This window comes from Hemicordylus capensis, chromosome 8, assembly GCF_027244095.1.
Source record: "Hemicordylus capensis ecotype Gifberg chromosome 8, rHemCap1.1.pri, whole genome shotgun sequence".
Taxonomy (NCBI): Eukaryota; Metazoa; Chordata; class Lepidosauria; order Squamata; family Cordylidae; genus Hemicordylus; species Hemicordylus capensis.
In genome coordinates, this window is record NC_069664.1 from 14,874,182 (window position 1) to 14,893,141 (window position 18,960).

The 18,960-nt window shown below is 47.1% G+C and overlaps 1 protein-coding gene across 1 annotated transcript; it reads right to left on the bottom strand.

Moving 5' to 3' along the window:
* Nucleotides 1-5,581: 5,581 nt before the first annotated feature.
* On the bottom strand, nt 5,582-18,497 carry PLPBP (pyridoxal phosphate binding protein). The gene is made up of 8 exons (XM_053269620.1): nt 18,314-18,497; nt 16,489-16,596; nt 15,203-15,238; nt 13,785-13,860; nt 11,656-11,790; nt 10,818-10,960; nt 10,630-10,728; nt 5,582-7,369 (listed from the first exon to the last, which is right to left on the bottom strand). Exons 1-8 carry the CDS (start codon nt 18,407-18,409, stop codon nt 7,238-7,240), a joined length of 825 nt encoding a protein of 274 aa, XP_053125595.1. The 5' UTR covers nt 18,410-18,497; the 3' UTR covers nt 5,582-7,237.
* Nucleotides 18,498-18,960: the final 463 nt, after the last annotated feature.

Here is an 18,960-nt window from a genome sequence, read left to right on the forward strand (position 1 = left end):
AGGCAATTCTGAGCTAGAGGAACCAAAGTTCTGACTCAGTATGAAGCAGCTTTGTCTTTTCCTTCCGCAGATATCAGGGAGAAAGCTCCCAGGCTGGCTCATCTTCTCCCTGAGATGTCCCTTTTCTGCAAATCGGCATCTTTTCTGGAAGGGGCACACTCCATTGTGTGAGCCCCCATCTGCCATGTGGAATGGTACAGCCCAGACACAGGTTGACCACCTCGGGGAGAACTGAGCCAAAACGCTTCTTACTGGTGGCCAACAAAAACAGCTTCAGCATAACTTTCCTAGAGGAAACTCAATAGCCACTGAATAAACAAGCGCAGAGGCAGACAAAGCACTCTTCAGATCCGAAGGAACTAAGCTCCAGTATACAGTTCAAAAGGCATTTCCTGCCTCTCTAATACAGCAATTTCTGGGAATACTCACCTGCTTCTGGATGTAATGTATGGAAGAGGACTCTCTAAATCTATCTGTCTAAATTTGCCAAAGGCAAGAACTCCAGAGATGTTTACATTCTCTCCCATATCTACAATCCCATATCTACAATTGTAGATTGATAGTGACTGTACATCCCCATCTTTACAGAGGACTAGTGGCATTACATATATTAATGGGGTCTTCATACCCTATGGAACAAAGGCAAAGGAGGCTACATAGCTCTTAAGGGCAAACAGACATGAGATATATTTTCACTCTTTAGTGAAAAGTAAACTGGGGGCAGATTTAATCAAAGCAGCAGCACTGGGAGAAGGAATGTTTCACCACCCCGTTCCTTTTTCTTGATCTAAACATGCCCCCCCTGCCCCATGGCTGTTAGACCCACAATTTCTATATCACACCTATGTTTTTTTCTGCTGCAGATCTACTCGCATCTTTGAGACGGGGAGGTTTAAATTGGGAAACAGCAAGGCAGGTGAGGATTAATAACCCCTCTCTGAGTGCTAACACTCTCATCAAAACTGGTGTGTGTGCGTGTGTGTATGTTGGTTAAAGTGTTGGACTAGGACTAGAGAGACCTGAATTAAAATCCCCTTTCAGTCATGAAATTCACAGGTAAGTCTGGGACAGTCACTTATTTCACACACCTGGTACACCATCCTAGGCTGTTTGAAGGAAGAATGGCATATAAATATAAAATAAAATAATGTTAATTGTTTGTTATTTATATACTACTTTTCATCAAAACAGTGAAGGAGGAGGAGGAAGAGGAGGTGGCACTAGTTGTCCTAATAGGAACTCATCTTCCTACTTTCCTTTCACTATCCATACAACTGGACTAAATTTGGTTCAAATTGGTTAGGCAGTTCACAAGTTAGCCCACTTGCGCTTCAAATGTTCATGCAGCCGCCATTTTGAACTGGGGTGGATGACATCATAACAAACCATGCCATCGAGGTGTCCCTATGTGTCCCTACAGCTGTAACAAATTTGATCCAAATCAGTTAGGCGGTTCAACGGTTATCCCACTTGTGCCACAAATGTTTGTGTGTCCGCCATCTTGAATTGGGGTGGGTGACCAATTACGCTGTTGAGGTGTCCCTACAACTGTACCTCCTTTGGTTCATATTGGTCCCGGCATTGCAGAGTTGATGGGGGAGACACGCACACAGACACCGACACACACACACGGAATGCTGGGTGATCTCATAACCCTACTGGAAAGTAGGCTAACAAGGAAGACACCATCTTAAGAAATGCTGTGCTGGGGTTGAATGCAGGGACATAGCTAGGGGAGGGGGGGGCGTGTTCGCTCTTCTCCCTGGTGGCCCCTTGGAGTGAGGGAGATAATGAAGAAAATAGGGAGGGGTGCAACTGCCCTCCCAAGAGCTGGGGGCCCCAGGTTCTTTGAACCCACATCTGCTCAATTATAGCTACACCCCTGATTGAATGGGAACAGTTGCTCTTGCCTTGCTAAATATAAGCCACCATTTTAGAAAGTGCTTCTCAGACATTTATATTCCTCCACGCAGACAGCATAATACGCAGCTGTTGCATGAATCCCTTTGATGGAATCTCTCACTGTGGCTAGTTGGAGCCAACCAAACTTCCCACAAGTGCCCAGGGCCTCTGCGGCATGAAAAAGCTGAAGGATCCTACTTGTACAACTAAATAGTACAAGCAAAGTCCAGGTCTCCCATACTAGGGTTGGTTTCTGCATACCTGGAAACGAAGATCTACACAGGATTTGTCCAGCACATAAGCACCAATGAAAGCACCCACCAGATGCCGCTGGAAGCCTACAGGCAGGAGGTTGAGGGCATGCCCTTTCTCCTGCTGTTGCTTCCCTGCAACTGGTACTCAGAGGCATCCTGCCTGATTTGTTATGCTCTACTGTTCTGTCTTGTGGTAGTCTTGGACCGTAATAAAGATGATTGATTGACTGTGGCCATCCATCATCACATCCTGTGGCAGAGAATCCCACAGATTAATTATGCACTGTGTGAAAAAGTATTTCCTTTTGTCGGTCCCAAATTTCCCAGCCTTCTGTTTCATGGGGTGACCCCACTGGTTCTAGTGTTGTGAGAGAGGGAGAACAATTCCTCTCTGTCCACTGTCTCCACTCCATGCATAATTTTAGAAACATCGATCATGTCTCCCCCGAGTCATCTCTTTTCCATCCTAAAGAGCCCCAGATGCTGTAGCCTTGCCTCATAAGGAAGGTTATGTTCCAGGCCCCAGATCATCTTGGTTGCTCTCTTCTGCACTTTTCCAGTTCTTTAATGTCCTCCTTAAGATACAGTGACCTGAACTGAACTGGTCAGTTTGTAGAGCATCTGCATACATAGCAGATGATCTATCACTGAGCTACATTCCCACCCACAAATCTTTTTTTTTTTTAAATTAAAGCAAGTTTTCAGTATTTGGCTGTAAATATGATTTTCAGCAGTGGGACAGGGCGGGCTGCTTGATCACAATAAACTAGCTGAAGCAGAACAAACTGGGACTATTTCTTAGACAGCCCCTGATAGTTTGGCTAAGATAAAGGTAAAGGTAAAGTGTGCCGTCAAGTCAATTTTGACTCCTGGAGCCCACAGAGCCCTGTGGTTTCCTTTGGTAGAATACAGGAGAGGTTTACCATTGCCTCCTCTCCCGTGTAGTATGAGATGATGCCTTTCAGCATCTTCCTATATTGCTGCTGCCTGATAAAAGTACCAGCGGGGATTCGAAACTGCAACCTTCTGCTTGTTAGCCAAGCATTTCCCAGCTGCACCACTTAAGGTGGCATTTGGCTAAGATAGACCTTTTACAATGCCTGCTGGTTTCTCCCATTAGCTTTTTTAGGACCAGAAACTATCTTCTTTTGTGATGAAAACACAGCTGCTTTAAGAACTGTTGTGTGGTGGTGGGAGGCAGCATTTAAATATTCTAAATAAAATAATTACATATGCCGACTGACAGAATTTAGATCATCTGTATATGTCTGCATTCCTTTTCACAGATGTGGGATCCCACTGGAGCCAAACTTTGACTTTGTTTAATGCGTTCATGTCTTCCCAGGTCTACAGGAGGAGATCTGGCAGAGGGATTGTCCCCTTTGCTAAGCAGGGTCTGCCTTGATTGCATTTGAATGAGAGACTACATGTGAGCACTGTAAGTCAGGGTTTCTTAACCTTGGGCCCCCAGATGTTGATGGACGACAACTCCCATCATCCCCAGCCATGTTCATTGTGGCTGGGGATGATGGGAGTTGTAGACAATCAACATCTGGGGCCCCAAGGTTAAGAAACCCTGCTGTAAGTCATTCCCCTCAGGGGATGGAGCCGCTCTGGGAAGAGTAGAAGGTTCCAAGTTCCTTTCCTGGTAGCATCGCCAAGACAGGGCTGAGAGAGACTCCTGCCTGTATCCTTGGAGAAGCCACTGCCAGACTGTGTAGATCATACGTAGCTGGATGGACCAATGGTCTGAACGGCTTCATATGTTCATATTGATTTCCCCCTTTGCTAAGAAAGGTCTGCCTTGGTTTGCATTTGGATGGGAGATTACACGTGAGCACCACTGTAAGATATTCTCCACTGAGGGATGGGGCCCAAGCTCAGTGGTAGAACATCTACTTTGCATGGAGAAGGCCCCAAGTTCCCTCCCTGGCAGCATCCCCAGGTAGGGCTGGGAGAAACTCCTGCCTGAAATCCTGGAGAAACGTCAGTGTAGACAGCACTGAGCCAAATGGACAACTGTCTGATTCCGCTTCCGCTTAGAATAAGACATTGCAGCAGTGTTTTTAGCATCTCCCAGAAATACAGCCTTTCCAAAATGTGTCTCTCTCAGAATCAAAGCAAAGAAAAACAACACAACACAGCACTAGCGGGGAAAGTGGTGGAAAGAGACTGAAGGGGTTTAATTACTGTTGCCTCCTCCAGTGCAGTAGGAGATGATGCCTTTCAGCATCTTTTTCCTATATCGCCGCTGCCCGATATAGGTTTTCCCCATAGTCTGGGAAACATACCAGCGGGGATTCGAACCGGCAACCTCTGGCTTGCTAGTCAAGCCATTTCCCCACTGCGCCACTTAAGGTGGCCCCCCAAAGGAGGTACCTGAGCTGAAGTTCTGCCACAGAAGTGGTAACTTGTTGGGAAAAGGTTGGGAGGGAACCGGCTTTCAAAGCTTAGTAAACAGCGCCCCCCAGTGCCCAATCGATATCAGCTCACCTCACCTTCCCGCGGTGCTAAACCAAGGCTGCACAGCTCCAGTCAGGGGTTGTTGGACTGCAACTCCCATCATCCCCAGCCACAGTGGCCAACAGTCAGGGATTATGGGAGTTGTAGTCCCAGTAGCTGCAGGAGGGCTGAAGTTGTGCAGCTCTCCTCCACCGTCTACAGCTTAAGAGCCTTCCACACCAGACCTCCGATTTTCATACAGGACTAAAGGTGAACTCTGCATGGGTATAAACTAGAATGCAAAGAAGAGCAGGGCAATTGTGGGGTCATTCCCATACTGTGTGCCATCCTACAAAGTGCGCTTTTGTGCTGTTTGCATGCCAGGTTATTAGCAGAGGTGATTCATCCTGCATGCCAACTTCAGTGAAACCTGGGAAACCTTTCTGGGGACCCACCCATTAGAACAGGGCTGCACAAGTTCACCCCTCCTGCAGATGTTGGACTCAACTTCTATAGCCTCCCCCCCCCCCACTATTGGCCACTGTGGCTGGGGATGATGGGAGTTGTAGTCCAAAAATACTCAGATACAGGTTCTGTATCTGTGTCAGCCGAGACCATCGAGTTTACTGTATTGTTGTATTTACTTTTTGTTTTGTTTTGCTAGTCTAAGACAGTAAATAATACTTACTACTGGCAACAGCACTGAATTTCAGACCATGAGGAACACACTGGTGGTCTCTACTTAAAATATGTGCTCTCTCCCTATAACGGAAAACCCAGCTTGAGAGCTTTCAGTTCCAATAGCACAATTGTAGAACCAATATCTATTTTGCGCTGCCTAAGCAAGCCTTCATACAGCAATTAATATGAACTGCTTGGCGCACACCCACAGCCTTTAAAAAGGCCCTCCGCTCCCTAGCATTCACAACATCAGCCACATAAAAATAGCATATTTAATAGGAACCGGCACAGATGGTACAGTCTTCTGATTCACAACTGATTTTATTCTTAACACAATGAGAACACGGCCCCATGGAGCTCTGGGGGCAACTTGTGCTGCATTTAGCGTCGCAATTACATAGCAGGACAGAAGTTGATTGGGCATTTGATCCTCTGCAGTTACATTCAGAGTTGTGTCCAGGAAGTCAAGACATGTCCCACAGTTAGTTTCACCAGACAAAACAGGCTGGAAGCTTCTTGCGGGGAGAAAGAGGAGAAACGGGTATTTCTACCAGGGACTAAAGTCATTTTAGCAGCAGGCTGGGCCTTAAAAGTAGATTGTCAACATGTGAGTTACAGAACAGATTCCACTGTAAACATTTCCACGGAGTAGGGTGCAGCAGAGAGGGATGAGTGCATGGGTGAGATCCGAATGATGCAAACGCCAGGTCTGGTTTAATGGGTTTCTAAGATCTTGGAGCAATATGTACAGTGGTGAGACAACGCATTGTTCCTTTCTACCACTTGGGCCCACCATCTGGGATGACAATGTTCTGTATTCAACCAGGGAGTGCATCAGTTAATAGTTCCTTGTGTACAAACCACTTGCAGACCCACCACTCAGACTGCCCCATGACACATGCACAGAGATGTAGGTAAGCGCTAACATCTTGGCTGCTAGATCTTGTTTTGACTGCATTATACTGCCCTAATGCCTTCCCTGCAGGGTGAGAGGCAGTGTTTCAAAGAACCTTCCAAGCCTGGCAGCCTCACAGTCTCTCACGTGAGGTAGGTCAGCCCCATTTTTCATACAGGGGATGCAGGCACAGTATGGTTAAGTGACTTGGCCAAGATCACACAGCAAGTCAGTGGCAGAGTCAGGAGTCTCCCCCCCCCCCAAGCTTTGGCTAGTGGAACATACTGCTACCTAGCAGAACTACTTGAATCAGTTGACCCAAAGAGCTGAAAGGACAGGTTATAGCAAAAGAAAGCGTGATATGTAGTCAATGAGCGGAGCTGGCAACAGCAGCCTTTGGGAGTCAATTGCAACACACACACACAAATGCACTCTACCTTTCAGATCTGTGACTCAAAAGCTACCGTCAATTAACACTTGCAAGTGGATCAGCCACACTTCCTCTGTGTAACATTCAGCGAACCATACACACTGACAGGCGTTACTTTTTTTAGTGTCATTAAGGGTCTAAGAGACCTCTGCAAAGATGCTCATGTCTACACACACACACACACACACACACACACACACACACACACGGACCCTCTACAGCATTTCAGGGGAGGTGGCTTTTGAGGTGTGCCCCCTCTCCGAGGCACCACCAGAGAGAGGGACTTAGGGGAAACAAGAAAAACATTTTTTTTCTGGCTGGAAATGTATCATGGTCGCTGGAGATGTTTCACACCCTGCCTTAGCAGGGCTGAAGTAGCTGGTTATCCAGTATAGCTATCTAAAGTCACTGTAGCTAAAGTACCAAAAAGTCACTTGTCAATCACAGGTGTTCATCTGCTGGTTAAAAAAAATCCAATCTCTATGGATACACAAGAGTAAAATTACAGGTAACAAAGTGCTTGCGACACCCTCTGAGTACTCGATCGTGTCCCACGCCAGTCCTCACAAAAGGAGAGTCAAGTGCATAGTAAGGTCCATCACAAGCTGGGGGAATCTCCCGGACTTCCTCCAGTTAGTGCTCCACCAAGTTCTCCCGGTTGCCTTGGACCTCCCCCAGGGCCTTGTTGCTGGCGGGTTTGTTGGAGTAGTCGCGCTCTCCAAAGATAGTACTTCCGATCCTAACATTGGTAGAGCCAACTTCAATCTGCACAGGGGCAAAAACAGGGAAAAGGTCTGAACTACTCCCATCTCTGGACAAGGTGGTCTCACTGCTCTGACCTTCAGTAGTGCAAAACTGATCTCAGTCATTGGTCTGCCCTCTCCGGGACCTGAGACTCTGATCTGGAATTCCTCAGCTCCCCCACTCTTGCAAAATGGAATTGCAGCAGGCTTTCTTTCTTTCCTTAATAATTTTATTTCAATTTCAAACAGCCAAAAGACAACAAAGAAACCAAAAACAACAACATCAAAGCACATAACATCCCACAGTTGTCTAACAGATCAACCTGGGTTTCACTTCCCAATCATGACTTCTCTTATTTCATTTTACTCAGTGACAAATAAGTAACAGGTCTATATATTTGAATAAACATCAAAATTTAATGTATAAATGGTTCCCACATTAAAACAAATTTATCCTCCAATTTATTCTTTATGTATGAAGTAATCTTTGCCATTGATGCATATTCCCAAAGCTTGCAGCAGCCTTTCTGACAGGGCTGTTGTTAAAGGGAGACGCAACAATTAAATGAAGCAATAGGGGTGTGCAAAAACGGTTCTATTTGAACCTGGTTTGACAGGTTTGGACTCTAATCAAACCAGATCCCCCCAAAGGGGTGCTGGTCCAAGTTTGAGCAGAACCAGCCCAAGTTCTAGCAAAACCAGTTTGGCCCGGTTCAACACTTGGAGCGAACGAAAGGCTGGTTCGATTCGAATCGGCTCGTAGTCCGGGTCAAACTCGAACCAAACTGTCGAAATCGGTTTGTGCACAGCCCTATGAAGCAAGTCAACCAAGAAATTTGCTCCCTGGACCAAGCCTTCACCACATTTCACTTGCTATGGCAGGATCTTCCATGGCATCAGCCCCTGCCCAGATTAAACCACACAACTGAGGCCACACTGCAGGCAATGTGAACAAGATACATCTCACCAGCAGAATACAATTACCAGACGGCAGAGTCTGGGTTGACCAATGCATACAAATTGTCCGCAGAGCAGCGGTTCCCCAGCCTTCTCCTTCATGTGGACCACATCATCATCAGAAACCTTTGAGGACTACCACATAAGCAAGCTGCTTTAAACCTTTTTAACACAGCCCATGGCAGACGGGAGTCAAACTTCTATATCAAGGGGTTATTAAAAACACAGCTATTTCTGACCATTTATTATGCTCACGCAAAAACATATTGCACTTGTCACAGAACATTAACCTCCTGCAGTAGGCTTACCAATTGGAAGGAGATAACACTTACCTAATGGGAAGACTAAAAATGGAGGTGATACTCCCCAATTTCCCCTCCAAAATCTGCTCCTGGGGGCTTGGGACCCTCCGGAGCAGAGTGGCATGTGGGGCTACACAAGAGATACACAGGATAATATTGTCATTATATTATCTTTTATTCTCTACCCACCCCTCTATGGATCACAGGCTGGGAACCACTGTCCTAGAGCTTTCTGTACCAATTCTCTATTTGTATGTCATAACTTGGGCAGAAGATAGGTCATAGGAACATAGGAAGCTTCCATATACTGAGTCAGACCACTGGTCCATCTAGCTCAGTATTGTCTATTCAGACTGGCAGTGGCTTCTCCAAGGTTGCAGGCAGGAATCTCTCTCAGCCCTATCTGGAGAAGCCAGAAAGGGAACTTGGAAACCCAGATGCTCTTCCCAGAGTGGCTCTATCCCCTGAGGGGAAGATCTTACAGTGCTCACACTTCTAGTCTCCCTTTCATATGCAACCAGGACAGACCCTGCTTAGCTGAGGGGACAAGTCATGCTTGCTGCCAGAAAACCACCTCTCCTCTAGAGTTCCCTTTCGAAGCAGGCATCAGGGTAAGAGATAATGGGAGTGGCTATTATAATTTAGATTTCTATACTGCCCTTCCAAAAATAGCTCAGGGCGGTTTACAAAGAGAAACAATAAATAAATAAGATAAGATGGCTCCCTGTCCCCAAAGGGCTCACATCCTAAAAAGAAACATCAAATAGACACCAGCAACAGTCACTGGAGGTCCTGTGCTGGGGATGGATAGGGCCAGTTACTCTCCCCCTGCTCAGTAAAGAGAATCACCACGTTAAAAGGTGCCTCTTTGCCCAGTGAGCGGGGGACACAAGAAGTCAAATCAGAGCACTGGGCCATTGAGGCCAGAATCACCTACTCCAACTGCTAAAAGCTTCCAAGGATTCAAGAAGTCGTCCTTCCCCTTCCCAGCACTTGCCACCTTTGGCCCCTCCCCTCCACTATGCGACCCCCCCCGCCCCCACTTCAACAGGCAGCAGCTACCACTGGTAGGGAAACACTCATACGGGAAAAATCAAGATTCCCCAAAATGCTGACCTAATATTAATGATAAGGATCAGATGAAAAAAGGCATGGGATTCATCGGTCGCTGAAGCTCTTCTCCCTCATGTGTTAAGTGTTGTCTGTTTGCTGCTTTGCTTCAGGGCGTTTCATGCCAAAAGCTTTGTCTTTGTCTGAGCTTACGTGTTTTGTGTAAAAAAATTTAAGTTATTTTAATATCTCTTACGCATCAGAAGAGGTCATTTTGGAGTTTATTTTTGGAGCAGTGCAATGCCTACTCCATCGCTGATTCCAAGTTTTCAGTCTTTAGAGCCAACCTGTATTTTAAAAGGGTTTTTATTGTATTAATGTTTTAATTGTAGTGTTTTGAGCTTATTAACCGCCCAGAGATTTATACATGGGGCGGTATAAAAATGTGCTACATAAATAAAAATAAATTAAGGAAGGAGAAGAAGAGCTGGTCTTGTGCTAGCAAGCATGAATTGTTACCTTTGCTACGCAGGGTCTGCCCTGGTAGCATGTGAATGGGAGACGACATGTGTGAGCACTGCCAGCAGTGTTCTCTCTAACAGGAATTCCCAGCCGTTGTTGACTACAACTCCCATAATTCCCAGCCAAAAGCCACTGCAGTTGGGGATGCTGGGAGTTGTAGTGAACAACTTCTGGGAATCTCTGTTAGAGGGAGCAGTGACTGCAAGATATTCCCCTTAGGGGATGGGGCTGCTCTGGAAGAGCATGCAGAAGGCTCCAAGTTCCCTCCCTGGCATCTCCAGATAGGGCTGAGAGAGCCTGTAACCTTGGAAAAGCTGCTGCCAGTCTGTGTTGACAATACTGAGCTAGATGGACCAATGGTCTGACTCAGTAAATGGCAGCTTCCTATGTAGAAGCAAAAAGGAAAGAATGCTCTATATAGTTAACTCTGGCAAAAAGCAGACCGACTTACTGCATGCTGGAAGTCTGTAGACATCCCCATGCTCAGCTCAACTTTCTCAATGGGGATACTGAGCTGGTCACACACTTCCCGGCGCAGGGAGATCAGCATCTGGAAGGAGAACACACAGCTGAGATTCTGCGCTGGAGTTCCTGAAAAGCCAAGATGTGTTGACCGGAGTACTGAAAGGTCACACGTACCTGGAAGTCAGGATTTGGCCCCTTGCTGATGTCATGGCCAAAACTGCCAATCGTCATCAAGCCCACAAATTCCAGGCTTGGGCACTTCTGGAGGATGTGTGCCACAGTCGTCACTGTTTCTCCAGGTGGCAGGCCATGCTTACCTGGAAAGGAAAAGGAGTCAAGCTCAGCCGGATTTTAACCCCACTCCGACACGCCTTCGGCAGGAAATTTCATTTCCATGGGGCCTGCTTTGGGAATCAGCAACCAGAACACCGAGACAGGGGAGGCTAGCAGTGTTCCCTGCAACATGGATTTCCAGATGTTGACTACAACTCCCATAATCCTCAGCCAAAGGCCTTGCAACAAAAGCCAACACAGCTGGGGATTCTGGGAGTTGTAGTCAGCAACATCTGGGAATCCCTCTTAAAGGGAACACTGCTCTCAACTCTGTGATTCAGATTACAATTTGGAAGGGACCCCTTGTCCACCAAGGTTTACTTCTGATCAAATAATTCCACATTTAGACTTTGAAGCATGGATACCAAATTATTCTCTTGGGCCACACTTCAAAGCCATATATGCCAGCACAAAGAATTGGGTGCATCTTCCCAATCACAGGTGGTGATAAAGAAAAGAAAACAACGCTTTATTTTTCCACTAGTAGGTTACATGCCTCCAAAAAATATTAAGCAATTTAGGACAGAAGCTACTTCTCAAATAGGAGAGAAAAGCTGAGCCTCGGATCCAAGCGGCAGCTGCTCTGCAAAATAAGGTTGAGAATGAAACCCAGTGGGACTCTCAGACACTTGAATGAGTTGAGATAGAGCGAGAAATCAACAACACTGTGCCTACTTACTGTCTTCCCCACTGGTGTTCACTTGTACCATGATCTTTAGCTTCTCTGAAGAGCCTCTTTTCTGCCAGGAACCATTCACTCTGTCAGCCAGTTTTAAAGAATCCACTGTTTCCAGCATAAATAGATTGGGTACAGCTAAAACAAAATTTTAAAGAGAAGGAACTTATCAAATATCAGGATCACAAGATGCTTGCACTTTGCACACAGCCTGTTAGTAGCAGGAAGGATGGAAAGGTACATCCCTGAACACACCACTGGTAAGCTCACTTTGTTGGGTGCTTTTCAGGGGGTCCGTTTGGTAGAATGGTTAGAGTGTCGGACCCTGAACAGTGAGACTTGTGTTCAAATCTCTGCCCAGCTACATAGCTGATTGGGTGACCTTGAGCTAGCCATTCTCCCAGTCTAACCTACCTCACAGGGTTGTAGTGAGGAGAAACACAGGGGATGAAGGGCAGGGAGAAGCACACTGCCTTGAACTCTTTGGAGAAAGCACAAGATAAAAATAGAACTGATTTCTACATTTTATAGGAACATCAGAAGCTGCCTTCTACTGAGTCAGACACTTGGCCCATCTAGCTCAGTACTGTCTACCCAGACTGGCAGCGGCTTCTCTAAGGTTGCAGGCAGGAGTCTCTCTCAGCCCTATCCTGGAAATGCCAGGGAAGGAACCTGCTTTTCCCAGAGTGGCCCCCCTGGGCTGCTCAACTTCGGCCCCCTAGCTGTTCTTGGACTACAACTCCCATAATCCCCAATCACAGTAGTCAATAGCCAGGGATTAAGGGAATTGTAGGCCAACATCTGCAGGAGGGCTGAAGCTGAGCAGTCCTGCCTAAGGGGAATAACTGACTAAATTATGCCCTTATACAAAACTATGGTGCAGCCACACCTGGAGTACTGCGTACAATTCTGGTCACTACATCTAAAAAAGGACATTGTAGAACTGGAAAAGGTGCAGAAGAGGGCAATCACAATGATCAGGGGCCTGGAGCACCTTCCTTATGAGGCAAGGCTACAACACCTGGGGCTTTTTAGTTTGGAAAAAAGACGACTGCGGGGAGACATGATAGAGGTCTATAAAATCATGCATGGCATGGAGAAAGTGGATAGAGAGAAATTCTTCTCCCTCTCGCATAACACTAGAACCAGGGGTCATCCCATGAAACTGATTGCCAGGAAATTTAGGACCAACAAACGGAGGTACTTTTTCACACAATGCATAATCAACTTGTGGAATTCTCTGCCACATGATGTGGCGACAGCCAACAACCTGGATGGCTTGAAGAGGGGTTTAGATAACTTCATGGAGAAGAGGTTTATCAACGGCTACTAGTCGGAGGGCTATAGGCCAGGATGCTTCTGAGTACCAGTTGCAGAAAAGCAACAGCAAGAGTGAAGGCATACCCTCACCTCTTGCCTGTGGGCTTCTCAGCAGCATCTGGTGGGCCACTGTGCGAAACAGGATGCTGGACTACATAAGCCTTGGGCCTGATCCAGCAGGACTGTTCTTATGACAGTGCTCACATGTCATCTCCCATTCAAATACAAACCAGGGCGGAACCTGTTTAGCAAAGGGGACAATTCATGTTTGCTACAATGTGAAGAGAACAGGGAAAGAAGACCGCCCTGTGCACAGGTAAGGCCATGCAGATTATGGTGGTGTCAGTTACTCAAAGCAAAGGCCTAGTTACAAGCCAGAAGAACCGATCTAAGGGAAATTTCCCATCCCAACTTAGAACATTGCGACTGATTGGATACTGAGCATGAATAAAGCCCACCCACTGAGTCCTCTCAAAGAAAGATCGGAAAGTGCAATTCAAGGACATACAAGCTCTATTACAGTAAAGAAGTCTATTCTGTGTCTCAAATAGTGCAATTCAATTGCATCCCAGAGTCATCATCAGGAGAACTGGTATGCTGAGGTCACCAGAACCTCTCCACCAGTGTTCCCTTTAACAGGGGTTCCTAGATGCTGCTGACTACAACTCCCAGAATCCCCAGCCAAAGGCAACTGGGATGCTGGGAGTTGTAGTGAACAACATCTGGAAATCCCTGTTAGGGGGAACAATGCTCCCCACCAATGTGTGAAGAGTTCACTGCCCCCAGTCAGCATAGAAAGAAGGGAAGATTACCGATCAGCTTGTTGACGTTGTTTTTCTGCAGGTGGCCAATGAAATGCCATTTGATCTCCGGACACGAAGACAGAATCTGAGGACAGAGGCAAAGAGTCAGCTGGTTCTGTGGTACCTGTATGCTAGCCACCCAACATCTGCCAAGTACAGAATGCAACGCTTTTCACAGTGTGGTTTGAAGACACAGGATGAGTCTCGTGTCAGAAGGGACTCGCAAAGAGCTTTGGCTTCACCTGCATGACTAATTTTGAGTAACTGACACCCAAGTAGGCGCCTACGAGTGCCCAGGCAGTTTCTAAACCTCAGTAAGGGCTGGAAAATTATTTTATATTACTAAAGACCTGCTTCAAATTCTTTGGAGACAGCACCTTAAAAATACACACACACACACACATCAAAGCATCAGTCATGCACAAAGGTAGAAAAGTGTACATTCAGAGGCATCAACGGCCAATATTTTAGGCATGTAGGGCTGCAGCATACAAATATAGGAAGCTGCCATATACTGAGTCAGACCCTTGGTCCATCTAGCTCAGTATTGTCTACCCAGACTGGCAGAGGCTTCTCCAAGGCTGCAGGCAGGAGTCTCTCTCAGCCTTGTTTTGAAAATGCCACTGGGTGTCTATGGTTTCGCGTATCCGCCATTGAATAATAGACACTCGACCTTGGCAAAGGCGGGGGGAAATGGTGGGTAGACATGTCAACCACGTGTATCTGCGGGTTGGGGGTGGAGGTCATTTCCGGCACGGAGGTCATTTCCGGCAGCCATTTTGTGTTTTGGAGCCTCAAAATGGCTCCGTTTTTATAAAGAGTAAAACCAGTGACTGAACAAAGGTTCATTCCTTTGTTGCTGTCTAAGGGCCAATTTAGTATGAACTATCCGAAGGGTTCCCTGTAGATGGAACACAGGAAGCTGCCTTATACCGAGTCAGATCCTTGGTCCATCTAGCTCTGTATTGTCTTCACAGGCTGGCAGCAACTTTTCCAAGGTGGCAGGCAGGAGGCTCTCTCAGCCCTATCTTGGAGAAGCCAGGGAGGGAACCTGGAACCCTCTTCTCTTCCCAGAGTGGTTCCATCCTGTGAGGGGAATATCCTACAGTGCTCACACATGTAGTCTCCCATTCATATACAACCAGGGAGTACCCTGCTTAGCAAAGGGGACAAATTCATGCTTGCTATGTCCTGATTTGACCTGGAACCTTCTGAAAGGAACACAGGTGCTCTACAATTGCGTCTTGCCCTCCAAGGCCAAGTTTTTCATTCAGTATTACTGACCATTTACCGATGAAGAGTTTACACAGCTACTCCAACACAGGCGAGAGATCCTACCCCGCGCAGAAAATTTTCTGGGCAACTTTCTGCAGCAAGACTATCACGCTGACAAATGGCATTTTATTTAACACACACAATATACTTACTTTGGAATCTGACGCTTTCTCTAGCAATTCTTGTACCTGTAGAGAAGGAAGACATCTTCCGATTAAGAAGGGAAGGCTCTCCCTCATTTACGCTACCACAGACTAGTCAGTGAATTTCAAGTATGCCAGACAGCATAAGGCAAAAAGGTTGCTGAGGAGTATTCAGATCCTAACAAGGTGTGCCCCATATATTTCACTCTTCTCACCATTCCTACTTGTTGAATTGGCTCTTGCATGTCGAGTATGTTGTGGCAACATGTTTTGGATATTTGTAGTAGGAAATATCAGTTGCAGTCTATGGGGCTGTGGTGTTATCCGATACGATACTACTACTATAAAGGTAAAGTCTGCCATCGAGTTGGTGTTGACTCCTGGCGACCACAGAGCCCTGTGGTTGTCTTTGGTAGAATACAGGAGGGGTTTACCATTGCCTTCTCCCACGCAGTATGAGATGATGCCTTTCGGCACTTTCCTGTATCGCTGCTGTCCAATAGAGGTGTTTCCCATAGTCTGGGAAACATACCAGCGGGGATTCGAACCGGCAACCTCTGGCTTGCTAGTCAGGTCATTTCCCTGCTGTGCCATTAGGTGGCTGCTGTAACAAATATTTATATATTGCTTTCCAACAAAAGTTCCCAAAGCGGTTTACAAAGATAGCTATAAATAAATAAAAATGACTCCCTGTCCCCAAAGAGCTTACAATCTAAAAAAGAAAGATAGGACACCAGCAACAGCCACTGGAGGGAAGCTGTGCTGGGGATGGATAGGGCCAGTTGCTCTCCCCCTGCTCAATAAAGAGAATAACCACTTTAAAAAGGCACCTCTAACGCTGATGAATGTCACACTCTGTTGAATGACTATGCCTGACTATGATAAGCAGTTTTTTGGACGAAATACCAGTGAGAGTAATTGGGAAGTGAATACAACAGGGTTTCTTAACCGTGGGCCCCCAGATGTTGATGGACTGCAATTCCTATCATCCAATGGATATGGGTTGAAATTACAAGGAAGCAGATTTAGGCTAGACATTAGGTGCAGTTTCCTAACTCAGAGCTGCTTCATGCCGTGATGGGCTCTCTTTTCCTGCATGAACTCCTTTGCTACCCATCTTCTGCTTTGCTGGCCTATTTTGAGGGGCTTCTAGGGAACACATTGTGCATCACACAGCACTGAGAAGTTCCACACAGGAACGGCTGGACAGGTTTTTCAGCCGGTTCCAGCAAATTAGGTGCTCGCTTTGTTCCGGCCCTGAAGTCCAAACAAACAGGGAAAGGGGAGACACTCACATAGTTTTCTCCAAAGCTCCGCTGTCCGTGGTTGTAGGCCTCAATTACCATTTCCGCAGGTTTCGTTTTACTGACAGCTACCAGGCGAGGCTGTATGGCAGGCAAACCCTGTTGGCAAGAAAAGAAATGGTCAGCCAGCAAGTGGAGCTGGTCTTGTGGTAGCAAGCGTGACTTGTCCCCTTAGTTAAGCAGGATCTGCCCTGGTTGCATCTGAATGGGAGACTAGAAATGTGAGCACTGTAAGATACTCCCCTTAGGGGATGGAGCCACTCTGGGAAAAGCAGAAGGTTTCAAGTTCCCTCTCAGGAAGCATCTGTAAGATAGGGCTGAGAGAGATGCCTCCCTGCAACCTCGGAGAAGCCGCTGCCAGTCTGTGAAGTCAATACTGAGCTAGATAGACCAACAGTCTGACTCAGTACATGGCAGCTCATTGCGTAACACCTTTGTATCACCTCACTTCAGCTCAAATAATGTTTCCCCCCAATGTAAGTGAATTCACACGTTCCACTTGGAGTTACCAAGCAGGGAGATCTGGAGCAGTATACTGGTATTTATTAATCCATCCTAAAACCTTATTAAACCTTTTTTAATATACAGCACATTCCCAAAGTGCATGCATTATTTGAGCCTGAAAAATATATCTGGGGAGCATGGCGAACGTTTTAGGCATCTTCTCCCCTGAGAAGCAGAAGGGATTGTGACTGTCTTGAGGGAATATTCTTCAAGCTGAGAAATTTTTGTTCAAGACCTCCTTTCCCTGCCTCACCACTGAGTTCCATTAGCTCTGCTCACCTGGTTGTCTGTTAAGTGCCCTCTGAGTCCACAAACATTCCACTCCATTGAGTTAACTTGGGGCAGTCTGTTTGTTTGTTTTGTCCCCACCCCCACTTGATCCGATACATCAGATTTTTGTGAAAATACATCAAATTTATCCTGACTCTGCTGGTATCTTTCTCTTGCCTGGAGGTGCTCCAGTTATGCATCCACAGCAATCATAACATTTCCAACTCTTTGAGAAATAGATATGTCAACCCAGCCTCAACTGGACTTGAGTAAAAGTGCTTGGCAAGCATGTACTACATTTTAACTAGAAAAGGTCTTTTTATCCATGAGAGAGTTATTAAATAGCTATACTTTGTGAATAACATCCTGGGTCTTGCACTCTCGCTTTGCAAATTTAAAAGCACCAGATCTGTTGTTTATTTAACAAATAATAAATAGTTGACTATCTATGGCTGCAGCCAGCCAGCCCTCCCTTTCTTTCCAAAAAACCCTCAGCCAATAATTCTCCCTACTCACCCCAGATCCTTTATCCCACCCCCCCGAGAGATTTACATTTTACACATCCTCCCCTTTGCTCCCCAAACCACAAAGTCGCCTGGGGCCTGATAAACATGCAAATGCAAAACAAACAAACAAACGGCCGCCGCCTTATATAATATTACAAGACAGCAGCCTCAAGGCAAGCCTCGCGCTTCTCCCCGAGTGCTGCGGCCATCCTCTCGGCATGCGTGCTGCTTGTTCACGTTGGGCAGTCGGGCTGCCTTCGTGGCTGCGGGTGGGTGCCTGCTGGGTGGGGCGAGGGTCGCCTTAGGGGCCTCGCTGCAATTCTGATCTTGTCTTAGGAAAGAGGGGAAAGGGGTTTAATGAAGCCCGCGTTCAGAGGACGAGCAGGCTGCTGCCCGAGAGGCTGGAGGAGCCTCCCTTCCCCGCGCTGGCTCCCCAAGCCAGAGCCACGAATCCCACCTGGAGGAGGGAGGAGGGAGAAGAGAAAGCACTCCGGGGGATCCTTGATGACCTGCAGCCCCAGGACCCTCCCCCTCACCTGGGGCCTCCGGGCCGCCGCCTGCTGCACCTGCTCCTTCACCGCCCTGAGCGCCGGTCCCAGGCCTTCCCCAGCAGCCATCCCGGATCGCCACATCCCTACACCCAGGCTGCCGATCGGGGTCTCTCGCTCGCCCCCTTGCCCGGCTTCCGCCACACACGCCGCTCTTCCCGAGCGAGCCAATCGTCGCTCCAGGTTGCGCTCACACTGCCAATCAGGACGGGGGTGGAGCGGCGAGGAGGCGGGCTTAGGCCCGCGGGCTGTGACGGCTTCCCGGCCATTTTGGAAAGGTCGCGAGAAAGCGGAGGGGCCCCGCGAGAGAGGTGGTCGAGGGCGCATGCGCTAGCCGTATCAGAGAGACGCGCGTCCTGCCATTTAGCGATAAGGCGTCGTGTGAATCAGCCCAATAACCTCAGAATGAATAACTCGTCTTTCTACTCTGTAAAGTTGATGCAGTTAATAATCTGGAGATTGCAGACTTATGCCACAATACATCTGTTACTCTTTGAGGTGAAACCAGAGGCTGGGTGGGCGGTTTTCTGGTTGCAACTGACTATGGCTGCAGTTGTGTACGCCTTTACCTGGCAAGTAAACGACACTGAACTTGGGGGCTTTCTTCTGGGTATCCATTTTAATGAGGCTCTTCT